The sequence below is a fragment of the Leptidea sinapis genome, chromosome 18, assembly GCF_905404315.1.
Source record: "Leptidea sinapis chromosome 18, ilLepSina1.1, whole genome shotgun sequence".
Lineage (NCBI taxonomy): Eukaryota > Metazoa > Arthropoda > Insecta > Lepidoptera > Pieridae > Leptidea > Leptidea sinapis.
Window position 1 is genome coordinate 14,205,381 of NC_066282.1, and position 27,124 is coordinate 14,232,504.

At 35.9% G+C, this 27,124-nt stretch overlaps 1 protein-coding gene across 1 annotated transcript in view; it reads right to left on the reverse strand.

The window, feature by feature from the left end:
* Positions 1 to 290: 290 nt before the first annotated feature.
* The window catches only part of LOC126969345 (histone-lysine N-methyltransferase, H3 lysine-79 specific), a 59,735-nt gene continuing 32,901 nt past the window's right edge, over positions 291 to 27,124 (reverse strand). Inside the window, exons 4-11 of the mRNA XM_050814699.1 lie at positions 25,419 to 25,559; positions 21,536 to 21,721; positions 20,644 to 21,072; positions 19,247 to 19,404; positions 15,397 to 15,575; positions 9,345 to 9,514; positions 2,619 to 2,859; positions 291 to 298 (exon numbers count right to left, since the gene is read on the reverse strand). Of these exons, the coding sequence (XP_050670656.1) occupies positions 291 to 298; positions 2,619 to 2,859; positions 9,345 to 9,514; positions 15,397 to 15,575; positions 19,247 to 19,404; positions 20,644 to 21,072; positions 21,536 to 21,721; positions 25,419 to 25,559 (1,512 nt within the window). The remainder of the gene's footprint in view (positions 299 to 2,618; positions 2,860 to 9,344; positions 9,515 to 15,396; positions 15,576 to 19,246; positions 19,405 to 20,643; positions 21,073 to 21,535; positions 21,722 to 25,418; positions 25,560 to 27,124) is intronic.

The following is a 27,124-nucleotide window of genomic DNA, read 5'->3' on the forward strand; positions in this document are numbered from 1 at the left end:
GCGACTTCCTGGGTTTAGAGTTGACGGTGTGCGGTTTGACCGTGGCCACGGGCACCGTAGGCGCCGGCGGTTTCTGGTTTTCGATCTGGACTATTTCATTTTGCAAGTGTCCAACTTGTGCATGCAATCGTTTCCTATGAGCTAATGTTGCCGATATCTCTTTTAGTATGCAATCGTGGGCTATATTCTGCGTGATTTCCATGTCTGGCGGGATTTGACCCAGCTGTCTATATTTCTCTGTTATTTCGAATGTTCTCTGCTTCACTAGCATCGCCTGTTCAGCTTCAATGTTATTCACCTGTAAAAAATTTAAAACGAAAGAAAACTCTTATTGATTTGATTTATTTATAATGGTTGATAGTAATGCAAATATGTAAGTCCAAATACTTTATCCCAAACCGATACGACTTAGGGATGTTCAAGAAAAGAGCATACTCCCACCTTAAAGGCCGGCAACGCATCTCTTGACAATTGGTGTTGCGTATGTCCATGGGCGGTTGCCTCACCACGACCCATCACGTGACCTTGCCCATTTGCCCCCTCTTAAATATTAAAAAGTAACAAACTACAAATTTTTCCATTGCTTAATTTTACATTTATATCAATTTTATAAGAACATTAATAGGGGAGATTTAAAGGAAATTATAAGACATATCTTCACGCATTGCCGCTAGAGCAGGTGTCAATAATAATTATAAATGCTGATAGTTATATCGTTACAATAGCTGAAAAGTCAAAGACAGAAGTCAGAGGGCGCCACTGTTAGCAGCTCTTCACCAGTGGGAGGCTCCATTGCACAGGATGCCGGCTAGATTATAGGTACAACAAGGGAGCCTTTTACCGCCGTGAAATAGTAAGGCGTAAGCATAATTGCGTTTCGGTCCTAAGCTAATGAAATTACTGGGCAAATGAGCTTTATCATCTTATGTCTCAAGGTGACAAGCACAAGTGTAGTGCTGCTCAGAATTTTTGGGTTTTTCCAGAATAGCGCCTATATTGTAATGGGCAGGGCATATCAATTACCATCAGCTGAATGTCCTGCGTCGTCCCTTCTTGTCATAAAAAAGGCCTCGACAGCGTTACATACCTGCGCTTGCAGTTTGCTTGCTTTACTCTGCAGCTCTTTATGTCGGCCGACGATCTCCTTGGCCTTCGCTAACAAGTCGACAGTGTTGTTGGCGTGAATCCCCAACTCGCTCATGCGCGCCTTGAGCAAAGCCACGCTGTCGCTTATTAGCACGCTTATCTGCTTGTCTAGTTGAGATGCACGCGATTTTAATTTTTGGTTTCTTTCCTGTAAAATATTAGTTCTCATTTTATTACTGGCTGACACGACATACATTGTTCTGTGCATAAAAAAATATAATGGAATTCCGTGCAATTTATGGAGGATATATCTCTCGCTTTATTTTATTAATATCTATGTTTGCTTAGTTTTGTTACAAACACATTAATTATATTCTACACTTTGTTTCTATTATCTTTATTATTTATTTGTATTCTTGTGTATTTGTATTATGTTGCCCTCCCTGTATTATTCCAACCAATAAGAGAAGAGAATGAACGGACTCAAGAACAAGTGACGGTAACGTTAGAACGATGAAGTGCGTACTCTGGTTTTGAGCACGAGAGGAAAAAACTGTTCTCCTTAAATATTTTATTTCAGTTCTAATAAGTGTGCCGGCTGGCTTTGTGAACTATTTATTTTGGTAATCTAACGAAGACGATCAATAGACTAAATAATTATGTGGTGTTGTGAACTGAAGAATCCCTTGTATGTACTGTATTGTGTAAGTTTATCATAAAGTTCACGTACGCACTCTCAATATTAACTGGACAGGAGTTTATTAATCCAGCGACCTAAAACTAATTACAAAATAATTACTATAATAAAACATTTAACTTTTTGTCCTTCGAGCCGGACGGGCATGGGAGTTTTGATGTTTTGGTACCTGTTCAGTGACCAGTCTTGTTTGAATTTGCTCGTCATACGGAAATTTACTTTGTTTAATTGGATAAAGCTCACATAATCCACACCGCATATATTATTCAGATATATGTTTATTATATTGAATTTAGTCTATTGGAATTTTGAACCCACATAGTTTTTTATTGCATTTGAACGGATAGATGTAACAATAATTTTAAACATGAGTATCGGTATTCCCAGGTGGTATTAGAGTCTAATGAAAATACTAGTTTTCTTAAAACTAGGTGCTCTGATTTGGACGCATATTGCTTCAGGATTTTTAAGAATTACATGTGCAATTGGCCTCAGATTTTGGGTCAGATTTTAATCAGTAGGAGTATATAATTGATTTTTAAACAATTTAATAATTATTATGATGTGTCTAAAGCCAAGTATGCAGAATTTTACTTAACTTCTAAATTTCCAGTTTCCGAATCCGATCCATTTTCGCGTGGTTGATACGATCTTGGAGAAGTTGTGCGCGAGACGGTTTCGTTAAAGATAGTTGGAATTAATGTTTCTAAATTTTGTTAAAGAATATTGTTATACTCATTTGAATTCTATTGCAACTTTTGTACTTCATCCTGACTTGCACTAAATAACTTATAAAGTTTTACAGTGAAAAAAGATTTTTTGAATTTGAATCTGCCGAGTGTCACCTTCTCCTTATCGATCTGCTGCCGGATCTCCCTGGCGTAGTCCGGCGTGTTGAGGCGCGCGATGAACGCGAGGTACTGGTCGCGGAACATGTCCAGCAGCAGCTGCAGGCTGTAGGGCGCGTGCGGCGACCGCGGGATGTCCAGCTCCGAGTGCAGGCGCGACGCGGGCTGCAGCACCACGCCCAGCGCCGACAGACGCTGCTCCACGCAGCCGGGGGGCGGCGCCGTCACCTGCGGCAGGGGTCACGGAGTTACACCGCGCGTCACGTGGAAAGAGCAATCAGTGCACTTGCGCTTGAGAACAGTCAAGCAGAAAAATCATTGTAGTTATAAATATTAAATATTATTTATACTATTTAGATTAGTTAACAGAAATTAAGTTTGTATGCTAGTCACAAGGAACAAATTTGTTTGATTTGTTTATTGGTGAATGTGCGAGCGCGCGCGCGTTATTGAAGTGTACGTCCGTGGATCAAAAGATAAGTCGTTAGTCAGTCGACGAATGACATAAAAACATTAATTTATTTTATTATCATTAATGCAATAGTCAACGTGTAAATAATTTAGTACATAACCTTATATCTGTGCCTCCGCACCCCATTTTACACCAATTTATTTAACAACTCTCCTCTACTTAGCGGGTAGTTCACTATTGCTTTTTTACGAGACGCAAACAATAATATCTATTAATATTTACCAGCCATTATCAAAACTAGGTCGGGGATATTAGTTTTTTTCGTATTTTGGAGGCTAAAAGTTGTTTTAAAATCTCTTTGGTTACACTGTTTCATCATCAGACCTAAAGGTTATAAATAACTAATGCAACTACCCAACCGAGTGATCGATGAGTATAGCCACGATATAGGTAACGAGTAAAGGAGAGGGGTGCTCTTAAACATCGATTATTGGCTGTTCATATTAGCGACTTTGGCTAAAGGCTTTTTTATTATAGTTCAATAAAATTGAGTCTCATTACAAATTCGTAAATGTAGCTATTACTTTAAATGTTAAAATAAATAAAGATATTTTTCCATCTAACAATTCGAACGAACAAGTTCGGCCACCCATTGCTAAATCACATTGCACTATCAGAACCCCCCCCCCCCTCTCTCTCTCTCTTTCTGTCACTTCATAATAATTTAGGTATCGATCCCTCTCAAATGTTATGAGACTACGCCACTACCTAAAACAAATTATCGAACACAAAGACACAAAATATTCATGAAATACGAAAAAAAAATCCCCCACCTGTGATAATAAACAAAAAATACACGTATACATCTCAATTAATGCATCATTCTTTATCTCAAATTTAAATATTGATTAATAATAATGAGTGGTACTTATTAATAGTTTAATTAATCACACTTGCTATAAAATGTATATCATAGGCAAACAACAAGGGTATTGTGTCATATCGAAACACGGGTTCATAAGACAATTTATAAATTATTCTTTGTTACCAGTCTACCTATCTTCATCTCCATGTGTCTCTCCACTACTGGAGGTTGGCCGTCAGCTCTCGGCAGAGGAACAAGGTCCGTTACTGCATCAGATAACGTAAAACACACCACACCTACAATATACTGCCCCGCGGGCATCGATGGATTGACATTAGTGTAGTTGATAAGATGCTGGTTTCAAATTGAGTCCTTTATTCAAACTATCTCCAACCCCCACTCTCATCATTTAGTATCTTCCATCCAGATTACGTTCATAATTGTTTTATCCTTCATCCTTTCTGGATAATTATACTCACCTTATATCCAAATAGCTTTGATAAATCATAATGCCCTAATTTTCTATACAAATAAAATGTGCAAATTTTGAGAAAAAATGTATAGAGAAGTAAATTGACTTGGAAGGTAGAAATTTAAATATGAGTGGTGTGAAAAGTAAAAATGAGTGAAGAAAAGAAATAAAGTAAAACATAGTTTGAAAAAAAAATATTCAAAAAAACAATTGAAAGATCAAAATTACTGTAAGTTTATTAAAGTAGCTAATTTTAAAACGGTTTCTGAAAGCCCATTTAAGTAAACAGATGTCACAATTTAAATTTACTTCTGTATAATATTATGTTTCCCATTAATTTCAATTGTTACGGAAAAATAATATGTTGCCCGTTTACTCTACTAACCTATAAGACACCCATGTTATATTAGTTAGAAAAACAGACTTATTACTGAGACATTACTGCATAGCATAGGTCCTCGCAGAAATAAAATTTGAGGTTAATGTTATATTAAGGAAATCAACAACATACGGGTGAAAGCCAATCCCACTTCTGATCGTCGGATACAAAACACTTTATTCAATTTCTTTATACCCATCGCATATTAACTTATACATTTATTATTTCAGATTTCCAATAACGTCAAGGAAATGATTTGCACCTTTATGCATACTTCAGTTTCTTATTTTTACTCGGCATTTTCTTTAGATATGAGAACGGCAGTTGATCGAGGCACAGTATATTCTCTCTTGCATTACTAACAAAGTAGTCGCTCTGATGGACTAATGACTGTGGAGAACTGAGAACTGCTTGAATCCTACAAAAATGCATCGGGTCCTCTCAATAATATTTTTCATGTGTTATAAATAAATAAACTTTAATCTAAATTGAGTTAAACAGCTTATCTTTGCCCTTTTCTTCTACTACCATCTCTTGGATACCAGTCGGTTATTATTTTAGTAAATTTTTCTTGTTTTTCTCTTAACATAATATGGCCTATCCATCGCCATTTCAGTATTCTGCATATTGATTTTACGTCTTTGAATTTACTCATACTTTTTATATCTTTTAATTTTACTATATCTCTTCTTTTAGCTCCAATCACGCTTCTTTCTATGCTGTTTTGACAGGCATTTATTTTATTTGAAAATTGTTTGGTTAGGGCCCATGTCTGACATCCATAGGTCAGGCAAGGTAAGGATATACATATTATAAACCTAACTTTTCTCTTTTATTGGCATTATCTTATCTTTCATAACTTCACTGAGGGACCAATATCTCTTACAAGTATTTGCTATCCTACTATCAATTTCCTTACGCATAGTATTAGTTCCTGAAATTAACTGTCCTAGATAAATGTAATCTTCACCGTACTCTATTTGTTCCGTTTTTAATGTGATTTTATATGTTTTTGAAGAATTCGTCATGATTGTTTTTAAGGTGTTCATGGATAGTCCTGCTTTTGCACTTCGATCTGCTAGTTGTCGCAAAATTTGCTCTAACTTTCGTGGGCACTCAGATAATAGAACCAGATCATCCGCAAAGCGTACGTGGCTTAATTTCTCGCCGTTTACATTAAGTCCACTCTCACTCCAATCAAAATCCATACAATTTCATGTGTTAGGATAGCCTTCAATAATAGGTAGCCCAACACTTAAGTCACCCACAACCTGCGATCGGCCAGTGGAGGAGGAGTGGTACACTCATTTATACCATAATCGGTAAGTAACCATCCTCTGAAACTGATTAGACGCGTTCTTATCAATATAATATATACAGTAAGCGCGCGAGTTGAATGCAGTCAGGGCCTGCGCCATCTCCCCCCGCTTTTAAAAAAATGAAAATAAGGGACAAGACGAGCTGGACGTTCAGCTGATGGTAATTGATACGCCCTGCCCATTACAATGCAGTGCCGCTCAGTATACTTGAAAAGCCCAAAAATTCTGAGCAGCACTACATCACCTTGAGACATAAGATGTTAAGTCTCATGTATTCTCCCAGTAATTTCACTAGCTACGGCGCCCTTCAGACCGCAACACGATAATGTTGACACGTTACTGCTTCACGGTAGAAATAGGCGCCGTTGTGATACCCATAATCTAGCATCCTGTGCAAAGGAGCCTCCCGCTGTCCGCACGCCTCGCCTCGCGCGCCTGAAGTGTAGTGCTGTGCCGTAGTCGACGCTTAACATGATGTCGCGTTAATACTGTTGCGATCCCGTGATAATTTTTTGATTTTAATAATGAGTTCCAAAAATAAAAGAGTTTTTATTCATTGCCAAGCACGAGAACCGGCGAATAATTTTTTAGACCTTTGTGTCGTAGTAGTAGAAAAGCAGAACAAAAATTAGAGATTTAATTTTTACGTTAAAATGGTAAACTTGAAGCATTGTTTAAATTTATCGGCACACTCATGAGTATGGTCATCAATTATAATTAGGTCACAACACTATTGCATTGCTCAACTCTGCATTCAACTCGCGCGATACATGTAGGCTCCCCCGATCATCATGCCAGAACACGAGTTCGTTGCTCACCAATGGGTGGTGAAGCCCACCAACAGAGAATGCAGCTCGTTTAGCACCATCCAGGGGTCACGTGTAGGGTCTCAAGGGTATAGGCCTACGGACGCGAGCTGCTTCAACCCCCGACGTTTACGCAATTTATTTGTACAGAAGGAAACAATATGAATCATCGACTCCTCAAAGCATCATACTATCACATACATTCAAAGTAATATATTTTGTTTTAGTTATTGTTGTATTTGAATAAAGATATTCGTAAATGAAATTAATACTTTGTAACTCATAAATTATAAATATCCGGACAACCGTGCCTTGCTCGAATTTTTAAGAATGTACAAAATTTGAACAAAAAAAAAACTAATAGGACATCTGGATTCGAACCGGGTTCTTCTACTTTCCGGATCACCCAATATCCCATTTGAGCTATTACAGTCTTGTTATAGTGACGAAATTAACCTTTGTATTCTAATGTTATTGTAGCTGTTTCTCATTAAAACACGGATAAAACTACATTTTTTAAATTGGAATGTAGCTAGATCGATTTATCGCCCCCGAAATCCCCTGTATACTATATTTTATGAAAATCATTGGTGCCGTTTCCGAGATCCGGATTATAGTATATATATACAAGAATTGCTCGTTTAAAGATATAAGATTAATTAAACTCTACTCGCAGGGCCTAATCATTAATTTGAAAATTGAATTTGGAATTAAAGTTAACCGTACAATACTCTATACTAAACATTACTCTCCAACAGAGAAATTTAAATACACATGCTGTTAGGATGTATACTTTGAACTAAGCTATATCGAACACTTATTTTGAGAAGCGATGAAACTTTTCCTTTTTTTTTTGCTTAGGCTTCCAGAAACCGGCAGGTTAATTATTTAAACAATAATAACGGACATTCGGACAAACAATAACATCATAAAATCGACTCCTCGTTCAGCTGTCCATGGAATCTGACACAAAATTCAAAAACACATCAGTATCACTTAATATTATAAGATGAAGATCAATTATTTTGATGCATATAGTCGGGCAATGTGATTGAATGACTAATTACTCAAGAGCAGAGAAGAGGCTTAGTAACTGCGAATTATTATTTCTACCAAAGGTGCATTTTATATATTACACGGCCACATTATCTGTAGACCTCGCAGGAACGCAATGCCCTCCTCCCGTTTTCCTTTTCACCCCCTCCCCATCATATTGCGTCAGTACGGTTTGCAGTTCCATTACCGTTTAGGTAGATAATTTCGAGCTATCACGTTGGTTTTTCAAGTTATATCAGTACTGTCAGAAAAATAAATACTCTTTGTAATTCACCTAGATGCTTTCATTGACCTTAACATCAATCAATAATTCAGAAAAATCATAGTTAATTTATTAATGTACACAGTGACAAAGCGACGATGTGACGTCATCCATGTCAGGTCCAAAGATAATGTAACCGGGTAGCAGTACATTGTCAGTATAAACATGTTATTCTATGTAGGCCATGCTCGTCGCTAATATGGAACCTTTACATAATTTAATCTCAGATTTTCTTTACAATTAAGAATCATAGGCCTGTACAACGAATGGAGCATGAGATAAGTGGTCACCACATACACATATTGGAGGTAACCCGGCCTTTTAGGTCGTCAACGTCATATCGATCTGGAGACATCATTGAAGAAAGTACATTCTACACTCCTTCTCCATGGGTGAACGCCACATATCCGGATGGTGAGGATGGTATTCGAATGTGTGACGTGTAGGTGATGCTGTATTTCAGATGTCAATTAACTTTTCGGAACACTAACCTAGTAGTAGTAATTACGATAGAAGACGTGCAATAAAGTGATCTCTTACGCAACACCCAGATATCGAGCCGAGTACTGGACCCCAAGGGCAGCTCAGCGGTGGACGCTGTTAAATAGCTCGAGCTGATACTGTGGTACACCAGACCTGCGCCTTATAAAGCGCTAAATTGCGAGCTGGCATAACATACTGTCTCATTCTCTTGATTACACCCAGCATACTATTCGATTTAATTTTCCTTTGGTATCAGACCAAGCGGGGGAATGAACCACAGGCGGTCAACTAGGATTAGCGAGTGCTGATTGGAGCACTCCACACAAGTGTAAGGTTATTGTGCAAGAGTTGTAACAGCGTGTCGGTGAGATCGGTCGCTGTATTTTTTTTATAATGAAAATAAGGGACGAGATGAGTAGCCTTGCCCATTACAATACAGTGCCGCTCGGGATAATTGAAAAACCCAAAAAATTCTGAGCGGCACTACAATTGCGTTCGTCACTTTGAGACGTATGATGTTAAGTCTCATTTGTCCAGTATTTTCATTATCAACGGCGCCCTACAGAACTAAAATTACCGCTTAACGGCAGAAATAGGCGCCGTTTTGGTACCCATAATGTAGGCGGCATCCTGTGCCTCCCGCTGGTATATATACGTACGGCTCCGTTGTGTATGGTGGACGCGAGTGTCGTGGAGTGCAGCAGGTCCAGCCCGGCGATGGCTGGTCGCGCATTTCTCCGCCTCTTGGCGCGAGCCGCCCGCCGCCGTGCGCCCGCGCCGCTCGCTCCGCCGGCGCTCGCACTCCGCTTCGTACTGCGGCCGCGACGATCTAAACAAACAATACCATATTATGATACAAGTCAACTAGGTTATACATCATTATACAGCAGAAATCAGCCGAGTGTCTATAGGCCGACCGTTTATCTGAGTCCTCGCCTGCGCGGTACACGGGACGGTGCGGGCTAGAGGTGGTCGTTAAATCAATAAACATTTTTATTAACAGTTTTATATTCGTTAACGAATTAACTGATTTTCTTCAACGAAAAAACCTGTTGAACATAATAAATTCAATCAACGTCTTCGCCCGTAACTCACAATAAATGAAGAAATTGAATGCCTCACTAAAACAGCTTAATTCAAAACAGTTGACAAATTTGCGAACAAAAACGTTGACTTGATATTGTATTGACGTAATAAAAACCTAAATTATTAATATATGCATTAACCGATTTTTCAAAACCCGTTGACGAATTAACAGTTTTTTCAACCTGTTGACCATTGACAAAAAACAGTTCAATTAAATTAATTTAAAAACCTTCAATGACACACCTCTAGTGCGGGCGGCGGGGGCGCTTAGTGAGATATACACGAGATGTGCCGCCCGCACCTGTCTCAGTCCCCTTTGTCGTCATACCCCCGCGCCCCTGAACCCCGCAGGCGAAGACTCAGATAAACGGTCGGCCTATAGTGAGCAAATTGCTCACGAGTATCATACGCATTTTTTCAACACACTTGCGAACAAAAAAAATAAACATATTGTATTCCATACATTTTTAAACTATTTTAAGCAACTGAGTACTTTTCTCTTGATTTTATTATGCAGGTATTAAATTTTCATTTGCTTTTTGTGCTGCATTTAGTATTCCTGGCTTGGTTAGATCTTTCAGTTGTTCATCTTCTGTACTTAAACTTGACGTTTTTACAATTGCTTACTACATATATATAATAAACGCGATACAAACAAAATATCAAAATTATGAGAAATGTCACGCAATTTTTTTTTGCACGAGTCAAATGTTTTACTAATAGCTTACTTCAAATTATTATAATTTAGCGACAAAATGCATATATTTCACAACAAATTATAGTGAATTATAATTAATATGATAATAATAAATATTTTTCTTCATAATTAAGAACACATTTATTTATTCTAAAAATGTAAATGGATTTTCAGCGGCTTAAAACCTCTTCGTTGTTACAAAAAGAAACACCATTACCTGGTTAAATTGAAAATGTTATATTTACTCTCATGTAATTTGCAGTAAGGGTCTTATATAACTTTGTAGGGATAATTCTATTATGTGTATAACATTACTATGCACGCGAGTGTTATAGTTCGGTTTATGGCCCTAAAAGCGATGTAATAAGGGTCACTTTACGAGCAAGTGTGTTGAAAACTATATTATAAAAGAATATAGTAACTACAAAACACTGGCCCAAGTATAATACTAGAAAGTTGACAAAAAGCTTGGATTGCACGTGTAAATATCAAAGTTGAATTGTTAGTTAGAACAAACATGCAATGCAAAGCAACTAAATAGTAAATGTGCATTTATTATAAGTTATTTTTAAATTTTATTATTTATTTTTAAAATATTTGACAGGTTTTTTCAGGTAGATATCGAACTACAACTACTGTATTAACAAAATAAACTAAAGTCTATGCTACTTCCCTCTGATAAATTAGCAGCCACAAAAAATTTGCGAACATAAAAAATTTCTTCGTCAATAAACTTTGTAATTGAAAACCAATATATTTACCAATTATTCACTTGACTATTTAAAACCTTTATGATGGCAAAATCATATTACAGATTATAATTTTTCTAATTTTTTTTTTGGAGAATACGAAAACATAAGCTCATTAGAAAACTTAAACGAGCGGACATCTTATCAAAAGGATAGCCAATACAAATGTCGACAGACAAGTGCTAGCTAAGATTGACTTTACCTGTTTAAAACAAAATAAAACTATAAAATTTATTGTATCTGCAAGTGAAGACAAAACAAGCAAGTTGACGAGCAATGTATTAGTATTTGAATAAATAAAATTAATTGGCATTGATAGAACACTAAAAGCCTTACAAATAAACTTGGTATAAAGTTATACGTGAGAATAAACAGAGAATATACAAAATGTTAACTATATCACTGACACCACTGTCAATACAATGATAATACTAAAGTTTTCCGAATGTCGAGCAGCCTTGCAAATAAACGCGGGAAAACATAATACGTCCGAATAAACCAAATCATAAGCAAAATGTCTATTTGTAAACATTTTGCATACCATTCTTGGTTTATTCTCTCGTATAACTTTACACTAAGTTTATTAGTAAGGGTGAAAGGAATTCGTACTTAAAGCAAAATAATAATTTAAAGATAACAAATGAAAGTCAACTAGTTATTACAAATAGTAACAAACCTGGCGAGTTACATCCTAATCAATTATATGAAACTTCAGCTAGTCTTACTTTCATTATGATTTTACTCAGACAACATCAGTAATGCTCATTCAAACTCAAAGATGAAACTCCAAAAGAGCATCTTCAAAATTTTAAGGTGACCAACGATTAATTATTATAATTATAAGGACCCAAGTGTCTTCGAAAAATTATTCAACAACCTTTGACATCACCACAATCACACCATCAGCCTCTTTTACCAAATGCACGATCCCTGTGACACAATTAAAAAGATATTTTAATTGAAATGTAGCACTCAACAATGTTTCACAACAAAAAGGTAACTTTAACAACTAGAATAGGGATAATGAATAAAAATATACTACTGTTCATAATAATATTTTAAGTGAGCATATTTAGGTAACAATTATTAGGCATAAAAGGCATTTATTTTCTCAAAATTGATTCCTTTAGAATTCTTTTTGATGTCATTTCTAACATACTAGATACTACTACCGCTTCGGAAACAAATGGCGCTCTGAGAGAGAAGAAGCGGCGTAAGAAACTCTCCCAGCATACAATATTGTACAGTCATTTCTATCGCTATAAAATAATTACAATCTAGTCCCAGGCTGTCCGATCATTTAGATATTCAGCAGTGGAGTAATAGGGTTTACGACAGAGCCATTTTTTTAATAAAACATTTAAATTTATTTATAGATAATGCCTGAACAGTGGCTGGGACTTTATTATAGAAGTGTATACATTTACCCTTAAAGCTATTATGCATGAAGATTAAAATGGATTCCAAATTACAATTGGACCCCTATATTGAAGAATAGGCGCACAAACTTAGTTAGGCAGCATACGCGGTTAAAAAGACTAGACAATTAACTGACATAGATACGACGCGGCTAGTTTACTTTAGTTATTTTCATAGTATTATGTCCTATGGTATATTGCTATAGGGCAATTCTGCCTACATCAATACCATCTTTGTGCTGCAGAACAGGGCTATTCGCTCTATTTATAGCCTAGGTCCTAAAGAATCATTGAGAGCAAAATTTAATGAAATAAACACCTTGACTGTTGCCTCTCTTATGTATGTACATAGGCACATAAGTGGATTTGCTAGAAACTGTCATAACCGTAATGTTAACACCAGGAACAAACATTAACTTATAATGGTATAGTCTTAAAACTGGTTTTGAAATAACAATTGACTTAGTCCACAGTTTAAAACAGTTTTAAATCCAGTACTATATTTAGTCTACGTACGAATTTATTGCTAAATTCAAAAGAATTGTTCAAAACGTCAGTGTGCTAGAAACTGTCATAACCGTAATGTTAACACCAGGACCAAACAATACTAAGTTAATGAACTTATAATGGTATAGTCTTAAAACTGGTTTTGAAATAACAATTGACTTAGTCCACAGTTTAAAACAGTTTTAAATCCAGTACTATATTTAGTCTACGTACGAATTTATTGCTAAATTCAAAAGAATTGTTCAAAACGTCAGTGTTGTAAAGGTTACTATAACATAAATGACTTTCTTAATGATACCACAGATTGGGAGTAGAGCGACTACCCTCAGGCTATAAAATTATAATTTTATTGTACGATTTTACATTGTATCGATATTTTTATAATAAATAAAAGCCCAATGAGTTTGTTGCGCCCGTTCTTCTCAAGTCTGAGGCATAACTTTTGGAATATACTATTTTGAATAAAAATATTTGATTTAATAATGGTTAGAATTAAAATTATTAAGCTCTCCAACAAATTTTGATATGATTAATAATAGTGCAAATCTTTTTAAAATTTGTATTTTTCGTATCGAAATTTAACGTCAGTATTTTGCAATTTCACTAGTGTGTTTATGTATTCAAAAACATTTAAAACTTATGAGCCATAAAAAACAGAAACTAGAGTTGTTTTTCTATTTCAATATACTTATTTATTTTATATTAACTAGTTGGAATAAACACCAAAGATATAAAAACACAAGTAGGGAAGAAAAATTAGTATGTATAATCAAATTAACTTTTTATTGTGAACATGATATTATTGTAGGTACCTATATATTTATAAAATTCAGGAAGCCTATATTTCATCTTTTATACTTGAATACTTTCAAACATACATTCAAACAATACAAAATAAAATGCACTCAGTGCATTATTAATAAATAATGATTTAGAAAATATGACGAGAGGAAAATAAAATGTAATAAAAATATGATAAATTATAGTGGTATATGTAAATTATTGTGCTTCCAAATGTGGTTATTTTTAATAATAAGAATGTGACGAGATCATAAAGTGATAATAAATGATACAACCCTTATACCACAATGCGGTTTGCAATTTCTGCAAGAGCGGTACCGCATATGCGCTCGTCACCTCGATATAATATAATATGTTATTATGTCAGTAGGCCAGTACTTTCGAGGCCTAAAATGCATTGACGTACAATAAACAAACAAACTAACAGTTGCCTATTAAAAGGTCATCAAAAATGTCCGAGTGGCGTTCTATATATACGTATTAATTTTAAACATGAACAGATATACAGATAACATTAAAATATTCATTCAAATTAACACCTTATTTTGTCGCGATAATATATAAAGTCTATTGTATACGCCCATAAGAAGCTTATTGATGGTGTTGCGAAAGAGACGTCATATTTTTAGCAATTGAAATCTAACTGAATTATGAAGAACGTCAAGCTAGATACATAATTTTGTTAATTTAAAGGTGCACTTACCTATAATACGACACTCCATCCTCTTTAAAATTGGATATGCTGTCGTTTGGAAAGTTTTTCAGTAAACACTTTGTCATTGCGTGGCGTTGTATTTAAAGTGTGGTCAAAACACAACTGAACGAAAAGTCTGCCCAATAGACTTAGTTTTGCTACAGACAATTTTTGAGCGTGATTGTGAGTCTGGAAATTTATTGTACGTCAATGCCTACATGTATCCATCTCGCGGGCATCTGTACAAAGTTAGTTTTTGAATACAAACTCGAGAATGATATTAATACTGTATCATGATATAACCCTGTTAGATGGGTGTATAGTAAGGCGAACAAGACAAAATAAAGAATGTAAACAATGTTTAAGGATTTCAAAACATTTTTATCGATATCTTTGACTATAGTAAAGATTTTATATATTTAAAAGGTTGTCCAGAGTTGCCAGGCTGTGATATCATAAATAAAAATTAAAATCAACAAACACTCGCAATTACAGCAAAAATCGACAAAAAATACGTATCACTTCGAACAATCCAAACAGGAATGAACTTGATCACAAAATGGCGGACCAAATGTTGACAACTGCGGTACTGACTGCTTTCCTGTACCACGAAACACCCAACGACACTACTGCGTACTAGTGATAGATAGGGACGGAAACAATAATCGCTCGCTATGGGAATGTACACTAATGATCCGTTTGTTTACATAGTTTATCTCGTCTCGCCGGCCTCAGTTAGTGTGTGTGATGTGTACTCACTCGTGTCGGCGGAGGCCCAGGGCGCGCCCCACTCGCGCGGCGCAGGCTCGGGCGCCGGCGGCGGGTCGTCCGTGCCGCTGGACTCCTCGTCGCTGTCGTCGCTGGAGCGCCGGGCCACGCGCCTCTTAGCGACGCCGGCACTGCCAGCCGCGCGCGCGCGAGTCGTGCCGTTCTCTCCGCTGTCGGACACATTGTGCACTCGTTAGTTAACATCTCAACGATGCAGACATAATAATGATCCAAATATTGTTCGCCTCGTTCTTGCCTGGCTTGCAGTCCGCAAGATGTCAAAGACAATTCAGTTTAAGAGGACGTGCTACTGGGGATATGCTTAACACACACAGTTTGGCAGTGACCCGGCCCCGCCCATTTACGTGTCAGTCAGCCGCCGAGTCACAATGATTATATTTTCCGTGTTACCGTTATAATGCCGTATTGTTGAGTGAAAGTGTAGGCACAACGTCCAGTCTCACGAAAGATGACATTACATTTTACAGATAAATCATTATTCCGTCATTAACTTTTTTCACACTAGATTTTTCAGATACACAAAAATCGAAAGTGCCGAACGGCACACTACGCTCTGACCAAGTTCTGACCCTTATTTTGTTAATAAGTTGGTTTGTTTTGCATGGTCTTCTAGCTATTTCAATAGCTGATACATTCACTCAAATCATCCTAATTATAAGCAATCTATTAATACATGTAAAATAATACAATTGACAGACCTCTCCGCGCGCACCAAAATCAAACCGATCTAAGGCATACCGCGGTGCGGGGCACTTGCCAATTTTGGAATTCATTCAAATAATTTACTATCCAAAAATAAAATACGATCCAATGGAAAGTAGCCGTCCTCCCCCGCACTCCGCCACGTTTTGGCGATTTTCTATTCATACTAAAAGTCATGAAAGCGAGGTCTTTTTTCGGTTGAATTGTCTGAGGTAGCGAGATAGGCGACCAATGTCAACGAATCTTTCCGAGTGTTAAATATTAGTTAAGAGACCTTTGTAAAATATATCTAAAAAGATATTCACATAACTATTCATCACAGTATTTTCTTTGATTAACGCGAGTGCTACACATTTAAACAAAATACATTTTTTAGGTTTAAAACGAGTGTTATTGTTACTGGGTTTTTACATTAGTTAAAGCGTTAGTTATATTCTTATCATTATTTTAGGCAATCTATATATAAATATATAAAATTTCCACGTTTATAGTCACTCATCACGATATCTCTGGAACCATAAGCCGTAGAGACTTGAAATTTGGTAGGAATATTCCTTTCGCCGGATTTTACGAAATTCCACCCGTATTTTTTTTTATTATGAACAGAACATCGTCTGTCGGGTCAGCTAGTAATAAATAAAATATCTTGACAATGTTAATCAATCTGTTGTGTCCTGCTGTCACATGTGAGTTTGTTTACATTGAGTTCCTTGAATATTTCTAAGCGAACATGGGTAAAACAATAAAAATTGGCGTGCGGCGAGTGTTATTTAATATGTTGAGTAAATTTAAGCAAGAACAAGAAGAGAAAGAAGTGATGATGTGGCAAAAAAAATAAATGTTTAGATGTAGTATTTTCTTTGATAACGCAATGTTACACATTTCAAGCCGACGTTTCAAGACCTTTCTAAATCTCGTCCAGTCCCACTGAAAACGAAATCTGGAAAGGTCTTGACACGTCGGGTTAACTAAAATAAAAAATGTTACTTTTACGCAAAAAATCTAATGTAGAACCGTTACAATTACACGCGTTTTAATCTTTTAAAAGTGTTTTATTTAAAAGTTTAGATGTCTTGACTGAATTCGTAGGTTAGTAAGGTGTAATGAATTTGATACTTGATTTAAAATAGTAATTCAAATCCAAAATCAAATCAAATCAAAATCAGTTTATTCACGTAGGTCACGGAAATGACACTTATGAATTTCCAAAACAATTTTTTTTTTCTTATTGAATCTACCGCTACTTCGTAAAGGGTTGAGCTAATGAGAAGAAGTAGCAAGAAACTCATTGCCACTCTTTTGTATCAAAATTTACATTTACATCGATTTACAAATCATTTCAATTACAATATAATAATATGTAAAATGATGGAACACAAACACACTCAAACGTCAAAATTCCAAATTATATATTTCTTGTGCTTCACATAGTTCACATACTATTTGCACAGTATTGTTTCTGTGTTATGCTCATTTGCGTTCATTAATTTAGTTCACTAGAAAGTATTGAATATTATATTTTACTTAAGATAATCTTGACGAAAGTTGCGATCAAGAAATCAAATAATATACCAAGACGAAACAAGCAACTCAAATGAGAACAGTTATAAGAGATGCTTTTGAAAGTATAACACCAGAACATTGAAAGACAATGACAGAGCATATTCTTCATGTTGAAGTTCATAACCAAACGAGGGATGGAATAACGGAAGAGCTAGAACCATTGTTAACCAAGTCAACAGTATTTGTAGTCAATCCAAATGTTTTTAAGAATACCCTCAATTTTATTACTGATCGCTCAAGTACTAACCAGTAATATGTATGATAGACAAATGTTATTTATTTTCTCGTAGAACTGTTAAAAAATGTTTTTCATAAGTTAAATTCCTGTATACGCTTTTATGTACTGAAGTAAATGTAAAAGCAATGTATCTGGAAGTAACTAGTATTAAAATACAGGCCCGGCCTAGTTTAATGCTAGTGACAACTAAAATAATATAATATATTTTAACTAACTATTAGAAACACTACTTATGTAAAACTATAAATTTAAAAAAAAATAAAAAATTGTACACAAGTGTGCAGAATGATAGTTCCAGTAGTAGTTCAGACGAACCTATGGATATAGAAATTTTTGGATTAACTTTTGTTTATAATGAATAAAGTCCGTTTATCTTCCATTATGGCTTTTATTTTTATGCTCACCTCAGCTGTATAGTGGTTTTTGTATATTGTTCTTGCACTGTGGGTATTTAATACCCCTTCAATACTTCCTTCAACCCTTCTAGGTTCGGATAATATGATCCCTTTGTACGTTGAAGTAACAGTTTTAAATAATACATTTTACTGCAAAGAACTCTGTGATGTGTCAATACTGTGTGTACAACAATTATGTAAAAAATGTCTGTATAAAATTGAAAAGCCGAAACCATTACCTACATAATAACCGGTAAGGAATTAGCAAAAAAAAATTAGAAAAGTATAAAAATGATTTATTCCTACTTTAGTTGGTAATATGATTTTTTTTAAATAGCCGCCTTTTGCTTTCGTTAGCCGGACTATAACTAAGCAACAACTAACGACAAAAGTACCTAAATATGTTGTTTATGATAAATTATTCAATGATAACATAATATTATGATTCACGCATTCTAAAAAATAAATAAAAATGATCTGCAAAGACCTAGAAAAAGCCCACCCCTACCTACATCTAGCACTAGGTTAGTTACTTACTGAGTTGAGTCTCGTGCCAGATTTTGGCGAGACAACACGTCCTGAGGATGTCTCATGTAGAGGCAAAACATGTGTCGAATTGTTTAAAAACAAATATTGGCGGAATTAACACTAAAGAAAACTTAAATCATTTGTATAATTATGGATTTCCGCAAAGTAACGCCTACTTCAATAATTTTTTTTTAGTTACTAACTATTTACATATTTTATTATTATTATATGCAAGTGTTATAATAATAGATATCTTGCTAATTAATAAGAACACTTTTATTGAGCAGCAATCTATTTGGTTAGCAAACAGAGAAATAGTGCGCAAAATTAGTTCGAATGTGATAAAAATACTAATTCTGTATACTGTTATTTTTACTCTGTGGGATATAATTACCGTATCGGTCTCGGCCGGGCAACCTTCCTCCTCCTTTCGGGCAACGAACCGGTGCTGTGGTTGCTATTTCCATTGAGAAGGTCCGGGGTAGATTGTCTTGTGGGCGGCGCGCTCATATTCCTCTTTCCATTATCCTCCTCAGCACCGTTCTGAATCCCCTGCATACAACTTCACGTTGCAAATACAATCAAAACTAAAAAGAGTTACAAGTCGACGATTTTATCACAGCTTTCGCGCCCTGATGAAGCGGCGTAAGAAATTCCCGCGTCAGGATTTCTTAAGAGTATCGTCGTCAGTCAACCCATAACCGTTAAATGCGCCTTTATAAAAGCACACAACAATATTAAGCAGTTATAACACACACTACGAACCACCAACTAGCTATGTTAGAACGCAAAATGTTTATATAGTATTATCATACATTTGTACTGATAAATACACACAATACGTCATCAGATAAATTCAAATAATACCAGATATATAGCATGATGCACCTTAACAAGCTAATCGAATAGATAAAAATATTTATATTTTTTTTCAATAGAAATTTATGATACCTTAAAGATATTATATATATATAACAATACAGATATATCTAATATATATAATTCTCATGTCGCGGTGTTTGTAGTTAAACTCCATCGAAACAGCTTAACCGATTCTCATGAAATTTTGAGTGCATATTGGGTAGGTCTGAGAATCGGACAACATCTATTTTTCATCCCCCTAAAGGTGATCCACACCTAATTTTTTTTTCAATTTTGTTGATTTTTTTTTAAATTTGTTAGATTATGAGTCAGCATTAAAAAATACATACAACTTCAATTTTTCACCCATCTACGATCAACAGTTACTTTTGTATCGCGATTTTAATATCGGCAATACAACGTTTGCTGGGTCAGCTAGTATATAATAATATAATATCTCGACGACTGAGCCTTGCTCGGATTTTTAAGAATGCACAAAACTTCAACAAAAAAGACTAATAGGAAATCTGTATTTGAACCGGGGTCTTCTGCTTTCCGGATCACCCAATGTCCCATCTGAGCTATTACAGTACATACAAGATATAGTGACGAAATTAACCTTTGTATTCTAATGTTGTTGTAGCTGTTTCTCATTAAAACACGGATAAAACTACATTTTTTAAATTGGAATGTAGCTAGATCGATTTATCGCCCCCGAAATACATACATATACAGGGGTATACGAAATTTAAAAAAAATCGTTGGGGCCGTTCCCGAGATTCAGATTATACATATATATACAATAATTGCTAGTTTAAAGATATAACATTAATATAATATAAATGCATACATAGATGATATTATAATGTAAATTATTACACAAATATACCATTGAGCTATAATAATAATACGATGCGATTGGAAACAGACCCTTTTGCTGACCTTGAGTTTCGGGTTTTTCAGTCTTTGAAAGTATCTCTCCAATTTAGTCCTATCTATAATATGTAAGTAGTACGACACTGGCTTGCCCGTCCACGAGACCGAACCTTTCAGTGGCGACATTTCACTGACGTGCATTATTGTCCCAATATCGCTCAAGTTTCTATCTGTTATCCTAAAATTTAATGGGCAAAAGCTCTTCGAGGACACGATCTTCGCGCCGTCTTTTAGATCGGCGAATCTTTCTTTCAACTGATGATCGACGTGCGGCCCGAAGGCAAAGTTGTTGACAAAAACAATTGTTGCCGAATTAATCTTCTCTCTGTGTTCGTCCAATAAAAAATCGCCCTTTATCAGCTTGTACTCGCCGTACTTCTTTCCATACCACCTCATCCACATTCTAAAGTTTGAATCCATACACTGAAAAAAAATATATTTTAAAATAATAAAAAAATACTTTTTATATTCACCAAATAAATACGATTTCATGTTTTTTTAATGACGGGAAGAGCAAGACGTTCGTTAAGAATACTTGTTAAACCCAAAAATTCTGAGCGGCACTACAATTGCGCTCGTCACCTCAAACATAAAATGTTAAACCTCATTTGCCTAGTAATTTCACTAGCTACGGCGCCCTTCGGATCGACACACAATAATGCTTACACATTACTGCTTCACGGCAGAAATAGGCGGCGTTGTGGTACCCATAATCTAGCCGGCATCCTGTGCAAAGGACCCTCCCACTGGTGAAGAGCTGCTAACAGTGGCGGCTACCACGCCCTCTGGCTTTTGCCTCTGACTTTTCAGCTATTGTAACGATATCAACGATATAACTGCATTTATAATTATTAATTAATTACATGTGTAAATTATGTGTGCTAACCTCTGCGTATTTACTAGGCACTTCAGCTTTCTCAACCCCGAAGCAAATGCGGCAGGGTGTCGCGGCCGCCATTTGCAACACGACTTGCCCGACGCCCGAACCCAGATCCACAAATACATCTTCAGGAGTTATGTTGATCTGGTCTATCATCTGCGATATCAGTTCGTACGACGTCTCGCCGTAAACCTGTGAATTGCATTTTAAAACGAATTAGCCAACAACATTAAAAATACTAGGTACGTTAAGGTTACTATTCCATAATATAGGTAAGTTGTCAGGAAATACACATGTTTATGTAAACAATTATCTCCTTGACACATTCATTTAAATTTACAATTCCTCGCACACGGGAAGAATTTGACTTGGTTATTTCTAGGTCATTTTGTAAATGAGTTTTGAATATCATTATATTGCTTTTTTAGTTATAAGAGGCAAACTACATCCCAAGATTTTTTACTCAAAAAAACCACAAAAAACTATTTTGCTGTTCACTTGATTTTGTATATAGCAGCATACCTAGTAGGTATAAGAGATAGTTTATGTATTTTTTTCATTTTCCTCTCTGGATGTTGCTTATGTTAGAAAAACCTTGAATTTTGTGCAGGTAACAAAACAATACGGTGTCATAAACTGTCTTTGTACGGGTTTCCTTAAATTTAATCGGCCTTACAAATAAACTTGGTATAATACCTGAGAATAGATTAAGAATATGCAAAATGTTGACTATATCGCTGACAACACTGTCAATATAATGATAATTCTTAAGTTATCCGAATATCAAGCAGACTTGCAAATAAACGCGGGAAACGTTTTACGTCCGAATAAAACAATAGTAAGGAAAATGTCTATTTGTAAACATTTTGCATATACTTGGTTTATTCTCAGGTATAGCTTATGCCGATTTTATTTGTAAGACCGAATGAATTTAAGACTCGATTATCCCACGCGTTGTCTCTCTTTCTACCTTGAGAACTTAGGCTGCATTTAGTGCTCTACCCTCGGTCAGCGCTGACTTCGGTCAAGCGTAGCTATAACAATGAAAAGCCAGTGTCCAGCGCTGATGAATCGCTACGCGTGTACAACTACGTCGCGCTGACGAGAATTCGGTTACGGTTACGTCGACGCGCTATAATATACTGCAATTCTACACACGCAATCAAGTTTGCTGTCAGCTGAACACTAAACACAATTTGTACAGCGCGAACGGATACGCGCTACGGTCGACCGACTTTAGCGCTGACCGTAGGTCGAGCACTATGTATAGCCGGTTCGCACCCGGCGACCGATAGCCGGGCACTACGTATAAAAGACAACGTAACATTCATACATTTGAACTTACTTTTTTTGAAACCAGCGAGTGGTAATTGCAGACGCGTGTGCGTTCGGATCACCGAAAAACATAATGTATATTGGTAGACAGATGTATAGGAGCGATGCAAAATAGCAGTAAACTATGACCCAAAAGTCTTGAAACTTTGAAGTCATTTTGGAATGTACAGTGTGAGTGACATACGCAATTAATATGTCAAAAGGACTACGGGTAATATGCCAATTTTTCATCAAATAAATCAAATAGTAAATTATTATACAGAAAGCGGCTCCATATTTTCATTTGCCGCTCAATACAAACTAAATTAAATGAAGCTGAAAAACAAAACATCATATCAGTCGATGCGAAGGTCTCGTATCGACAACGTTGACGCAGAAACTGAATACTTGAATGATAATGTAAGGATAAGGAAACAATATTCAAAGTCACAAAATCAGGTCAAGGCCTACAGACCCGCGCCACGGAAGTGTATTACTGGATTCCATTAACTTTATTCGGCCTCAATTTATGTGAGAACTATGTTTTTTACAATTCGTCTTGAATTCGTACAGGGATGGATGAACGTAGATTGGCTGAATTAACAGAGTAAATGTGGACGAATGTATGGGTTGAGCAATCAATTTGGTGGCGCGACCAGCTCGAATGCCTCATGGCTCTGGTGTCTATTGTTGGTTGTTTACGGACACCACGGTGGGATAGGCCTAAGTGTTAGATACCTTCCACGATAGATTAGTGATGTATTTAAAATGGATAGTCCATTTTCAAGTCAATAGCCCGTACCTATTTGATCCAATCTCGACCTATGTATCGTCAGTAGACGTCCACCCAGTGCTTTCAGGGGTCTTATTTTATGAAAATAAGGGACGAGACGAGCAGGACATTCAGCTGATGGTAATTGATACGCCCTACGAATTACAATGCAGTGCCGCTCAGGATTCTTGAAAAACCCAAAAATTCTGTGCGGCACTACAATAATTGCGCTCGTCACCTTGAGACATAAGATGTTAAGTCTCATTTGCCCAGTAATTTCACTAGCTACGGCGCCCTTCAGACCGAAACACAGTGATGTTTACACATTACTGCTTTATTTATGGTTTACGTTGTGGTACCCATAATATAGCCGGCTTCCTGTGCAAAGGAGCCTCCCACTGCTGGGCCCTACACTGTTTGCTCTAGGTCTCTATTCAAAGCGTGAAACATGGGGTCAAATAAAAAACATAATGAATAAACCATCCATGTGTCCTGTCCATTTTAATTTTGTTTTCTTATTTTTCCGGGTTACTGAACTTTTGTCTTGAATCTGATACTGCTCTTTCTTACTTTATAGATTATAAATCTAATATTTAAAATTCTCGTGTCATGGTGTTAAACATTGAACTCCTCCGAAACGGCTTGACCGATTCTCATGAAATTTTGAGTGTATATTGGGTAGGTCTGAGAATCGGACAACATCTATTTTTCATCCCCCTAAATGTTAAGGGTGGTCCACACGATTTTTTTTTTAATTTTGTATGATTATGACTCAGCATTAAAAAATACATACAACTTCAAATTTTCACCCTACGATCTACGATCAACAGTTACTTTTGTATCGCGATTTTAATATCGGCAATACAACGTTTGCTGGGTCAGCTAGTTATATATAAGTTTTTCATTGTTATCAAGACATAATATAACGTTAAACCAAAGTTTTAATTAGTCGGTTCAGATATGTTATTTAAATCAATCTTTTCTTTCAACCAACTACTGCAATAATTAAGCATTAAATGCAATGTCGTTTATAAGTTTATTATTGCTAATAACATATTCAAATGTATGTTACAAGTGCCGCCCATGCAATATTGCCACATCTTTGTGGGCGGTTTTACCGTAGGCACTCGTGTCGGATCGAACCGGCCTCAGTTACAAATAAAGCCTACTTTTGGTGGCAATCAAAGACCTCACACTAAGGCTGAGATATATAGAGCGCACTTAGACTTTGCTCAGACTGTACTTATTAACCTACTTCAAAATAGGCCTAGGTCCTCAATGCGTCGGTTTTTAATGTTTGTTACCTCAAAACTTTCAACTGCGTGAACCGATTTTGAAAATTCTTTTTTTAGTTGAAAGCTGACAATGGAATCCATGAAAAAACCATAAAAGTCTTAAATTTGCTGTATTAAGTCTATGCGCGATAAATTTACGAATAACTCAATATCGCACCAATCGATTTCGATGATTATTTTTTTATTGGAAAGACTACAAAGGCACTTTGATGGTAGTAACTAGAATTAGATTAATTAATTAGATTGGTTCAAAATACGCAATTATTTTTATACTTTGTTAGTGCATGTTATATCTATTGTTTTGGAAGTGTTGATTTGAAGTCGGTATGTTTTTTTGTTGATTTTTTTTTACTTATACTTTTTACATATACTTGTTTTAAGCTTAAAGCTAAGAATAATTTAATTAAGCTATCAAATGACTATAAAAGATTTATGAAAGGCTTATACTCAGCTAAGTTTTTCGTAAGTAAAGTCGCCTAAGCATCCAATTCGTAAACAATAACCTTACCTCGGGTGAAAAGGGCTCGTATTGGTTCAACTTGTCGGGATCTGCCACTGCTTGGTTGTAGGTCTGCTGGAGTATATGTTTCAGCAAACCTCTGGACGGGTACTTGTTTAGGCGCTGAGCCGGCAGTGAAGTTCCTTTTTCCTGTAAATTTTTAAATTTAATTTTAATAAATGTTTACAGACCTCCAATATAGGAATAACATAATTTAGGCAGGGCACATAGTTAGAAATGCACGTACCGGAAGAAGCAGTGTTTATAGGCCCCCCAAGAGATGGACCGATGATCTGGTCAAGATAGCCGGAATACGCTGGATGAGGGTGAAGATCTTTGGGGGATCTTCCTGCTATTATGATGATGAAAGGAAAGATATCCTATATAAACTAAATGCTGGTTGGTAACTAGCCCAGCTAAATTAATTCAATAGTTCGTTATTAAAATAACATAGATATTGATAATATGCTTACTAAATACACAGGGGCGTGCATTGGTTTTCTAGAAAGGTAGGCACTGTAGATCTAACTAGTCGTAGATGCGCTTTACTCTGACATAAGTTATATGAAACACTACATGCTTGGTATACAGGGCGTCCCAAAGTTATGGGACATGAAATGAAAGTACCTTAAATGTCGTATATAGGGTATTTTACGGAAAGAAGACATTATGTTATTTTTAAAAGTTAGTAATTCTGCATTCAAAGATTTTCTAAAAACTACTTGCCTCGTCTGGGAATCAAACCGGCTTAAATGTAAAAAAAACATCCCTACTTTTATGATGCCAAAACTAATAACTCTTCTATTTTAAAAGAAAGGAACAACGTAAAATGTTGGAGTCAAATTTCAAGAAAGTAGCGATATTATCATTCCATAGATAGCATTGAGGCAAGTTATTTTTAGAAAATCATTGAATGCAGAATTACTAACTTTTAAAAATAACAGAAAGTCTTCGTTTAGTAAAATTCTCTATATACGATATTTAAGGTACTTTCCCTTCATGTCCCATAACTTTGGGACGCCCTATATGCACTGCCTACCCGTAGGTAGTAAATTAACTTTAACACTAGTGCTATATTTATTTTGGTACATAACGAGGTAGGCACTGCCTAATTGCCTATATAATATTCACGCCCCTGTAAATACATAAGTATAATAAGAACACGAATTGTTTTGAGTTGATTGGCATCTGAGCCCACCGCAGTGTATTGAACGACCGGTATGACCATGACCTTTACTATTATTTAATATTGTATCAAAGAAACTGATATAAACATCATAATTGGAAAGATATTGCTGATGCGCATCCTAGCTCTCCATAGCAATGTAACTATTAAACGACCGAAATGACCATGAACTGTACTATTATCTAATTATGTACCAAAGAAATTGATATCTTAAATCTTTAAACGAGTAATTCTTGTATATATCTAATCTGAATCTCAAAAACGGCGCCAACGATTTTCATAAAACTTTGTATACAGGGGATTTCGGGGGCGATTAATCGATCTAGCTAGGTTTCAATCTAAAAAAACTGTTATTTTATCCGTGTTGTAATGAGAAACAGCTTAAATAACATTAGAACACAAAGGTTAAATTTCGCCACTATATGCAAGACTATAATAGCACAGATGGGACATTGGGTGATCAGTAAAGCAGAAGACCCCGGTTCGAATCCAGATGTCCTATTAGTTTGTTTTTGTTAAAGTTTTGTAC